General features: G+C 45.8%; 1 protein-coding gene across 8 annotated transcripts in view; it reads left to right on the top strand.

Annotated features, from left to right (window-relative positions):
* The window catches only part of TUBGCP4 (tubulin gamma complex associated protein 4), a 60989-nt gene that overhangs the window by 27705 nt on the left and 30475 nt on the right, over positions 1 to 2809 (top strand). For all 8 annotated transcript variants that reach the window (XM_017546284.2, XM_037744819.1, XM_037744833.1 and 5 more), the window contains 2 exons: positions 726 to 891; positions 1140 to 1264. In XM_017546284.2, coding sequence (XP_017401773.1) covers positions 726 to 891; positions 1140 to 1264 — 291 coding nt within the window. The remainder of the gene's footprint in view (positions 1 to 725; positions 892 to 1139; positions 1265 to 2809) is intronic.

The raw sequence follows: 2809 nt of genomic DNA, 5'->3' as shown, positions 1-2809 counted from the left end.
TTTTTTTTTTTAGTTGAACAGTTGACTCTCTCCCAGGTGTTCCAGTCGCCTGTTGAAAAGGCGCCAGGATCTGTGTGATTTCCTGTGAGGCAACTCACTGTGCCGGCTGAAACAGCGGCGCTGAGATTCATGGAGGTTTTTTTTGCCCGGGAATCTCCTGGCCTGGCTCCCTGTTTCAGTCCCCTTTTAAATCAGATGAATGGGTGATCTGCCTTCCCGGGGCCTCAATCGCCAGCTAAAAGGGCACCTGGACCAGTGTATTTTGTACGGAGAACCGCTGTGCCAGGGCGCTGGCAAAGCAGCCGCGCTGGCAACCCATGGGGCTCCTCTGCCCGGGAATCTCCTGGTCTGTGGGCAATAAAAATCCGTCTGGAAATGTGGCATCCACTCACCCTGTCTGCTTTCACTGGGAGCTGCAATCCTGAGCTGTTCCTGGTCGGCCATCTTGGATCCTCGACTGTGCAAGTTTTTATGCAATAGTAAAGGTAGAGTGAGGGCCCAATCCCAGTATTTAAAAAGCCACTCTTATTTCCACTATGCCACTCTGCTGCCTGAAGATGAAATATATCTCTCCAAAACTGGTCATTTGAGAACTATGGAACACCAGATTTTAAGTCCCTGCATCTTTACTTTAAATGATGGGTTGGGAGAATTCCTAGATATTTTCTTTTTTTTTTTTTTTCTTTCTCATACTGCATCTCAGTGTGCACTCTTTCCTTGACTAGCGCCTGATAGAGGAAGAGAACATGCTGGCACCATCTCTGAAGCAGTTTTCCCTGCGAGTGGAGATTTTGCCATCCTACATTCCAGTGAGGGTTGCCGAAAAAATCCTGTTTGTTGGAGAATCTGTCCAGATGTTTGAGAATCAAAATGTGAACTTGACTAGAAAAGGTAAAAAGCTCCTTGTCCAATGTACCCCATCCTCAAACGTTCTTCTGCCTTAATACTATGTGGCCCCATATAGTATGCCTGGTCATAGAAAGTGGCTGGTAATATTCCTGTCCTGAGATTGTAGCAGAATCATGTTTGTCTAAGAAGCAGGTGAAGTTGCTGCCCCACCAAGATTAGCCCTCTCCAGAAAACCCTGTCTGTCCTGGGTGCTCTCTGTCTTCTTTTGACGGTGCCTTCCTATTTTGCAGGATCCATTTTGAAAAACCAGGAGGACACTTTTGCTGCAGAGCTGCACCGTCTCAAGCAGCAGCCACTCTTCAGCTTGGTGGACTTTGAACAGGTGGTGGATCGCATTCGCAGCACTGTGGCTGAGGTTTGCATTTCCTCTTTTTTTTTTTTAAGGAGGAAAATGGACTAGCTCCCTAGAAATTGAGTTATTTGGCGGGGTGCAACGGCTCACTTCTGTAATCCCAACACTTTGGGAGGCCAAGGCAGGTGAATCACCTGAGGTTAGGAGTTTGAGATCAGCCTGGCCAACATGGTGAAAGCCCATCTCTACTAAAAACACAAAATTAGTCAGATATGGTGGCGTGCATCTATAGCCACAGGTACTGAGTAGGCTGAGGCAGGAGAATCGCCTGAATCTGGGAGGTGGAGGTTGCAGTGAGTTGAGATCACAGCATTGCCCTCCTGCCTGGGCAACAGAGCCAAACTCTGTCTCAAAAAAAAAGAAAGAAAAGAAATTGAGTTACTTGACTTTTGTTTTTTTCTTGCTGTGGTAAGAGCTGAGCTTGGAGAGAGTTGAAGGCAGAAAATAGAAAAGAAAAGCCTCTGTTTTCAGTAACACAGGCAGAACTGCCCTCCTCTTTTCTCATCTAACCAAAAGACAGGTGGTTTTTAGTTAGTTGGGTAGTTGAATAAAGGAGAGGTCTTGGTTTTGATTCTGAAAATCAGCATTTGGATCTGTCTCTATCATTTGCAGTAATTCCAAGGAATGAACTAATTCTGACGAACTGTAGTGTCTCTCCTGTAGTTTAATATGGCTTTATAACTTGTACTTTCATTTATATAGATAAGAGGAAAGCAGAACAAATATTATTTTCTCATTCTTATAAATGAAACAAATATTCAGCAAGCTGACTTGTCTGGTGTGGCACAGTAAGTAGCCGTAGTGAGGTCAGTGCCAGGCCTCTGACTCCTGGAGCACAGTGTTCTTCATTTTGAATTGTGCTGGTGCCACCAACTTCAATTGTGACCAGTAATTTTTCAAACGAGGATATATGTTCTGTGGCTTATATTAACAGTTGTCTCATGGATATGTGATAACCTGAAACAAGACATTTAGTCAGCTGTGTTGTTAACTATATTCATGGCTTTCAGTGTTGGCTAAGCATAGAATTGCATGAGAAAATTTTATTTATTTTCTTTTATTTACGGTATTTTCTTTCTGTTACCCAGGTTGGAGTGTAATGGCGCAATTTCTGCACACTACAACCTCTGCCTCCCAGGAAGGAAAGGGAAGGGGAAGGAAGGGGAGAGGAGGGGTGGGATTCATAAGATGATTATGTGCACAAATAAAAGTACAAGTTATAAAGCCATACTAAACTGCCTAAGAACCTACCCTCTCCTGACCTACGAATCAGAGGCACTGGAACTAAGAACTTGGTGCAAGTGCACGTTTTAAAATTTCCTCATAAGGGCCAGGTGTGGTGGTTGACACCTGTAATCCCAGCATTTTGGGGGCTGAGGCAGGCAGATCGCTTTCCTTTCGTCTCAGTCTCTGCTGCCGCCACCCCCTCCCCTGGTCTCCTCCCCCCTCCTCCAGTTGCCCCCCTCCCTCCATCTCGGTCTCCCCCTCCTTCTCGGTCTCGTTCTACGTCTCGGTCTCCCCCTCCGTCTCGGTCTCGGTCTCCCCCTC

Source organism: Cebus imitator, unplaced genomic scaffold (genome assembly GCF_001604975.1).
Source record: "Cebus imitator isolate Cc_AM_T3 unplaced genomic scaffold, Cebus_imitator-1.0 Scaffold9, whole genome shotgun sequence".
Classification (NCBI taxonomy): domain Eukaryota; kingdom Metazoa; phylum Chordata; class Mammalia; order Primates; family Cebidae; genus Cebus; species Cebus imitator.
The sequence above is the reverse complement of the archived record's forward strand: the minus strand, read 5'-3'. Positions and strand labels throughout refer to the sequence as shown.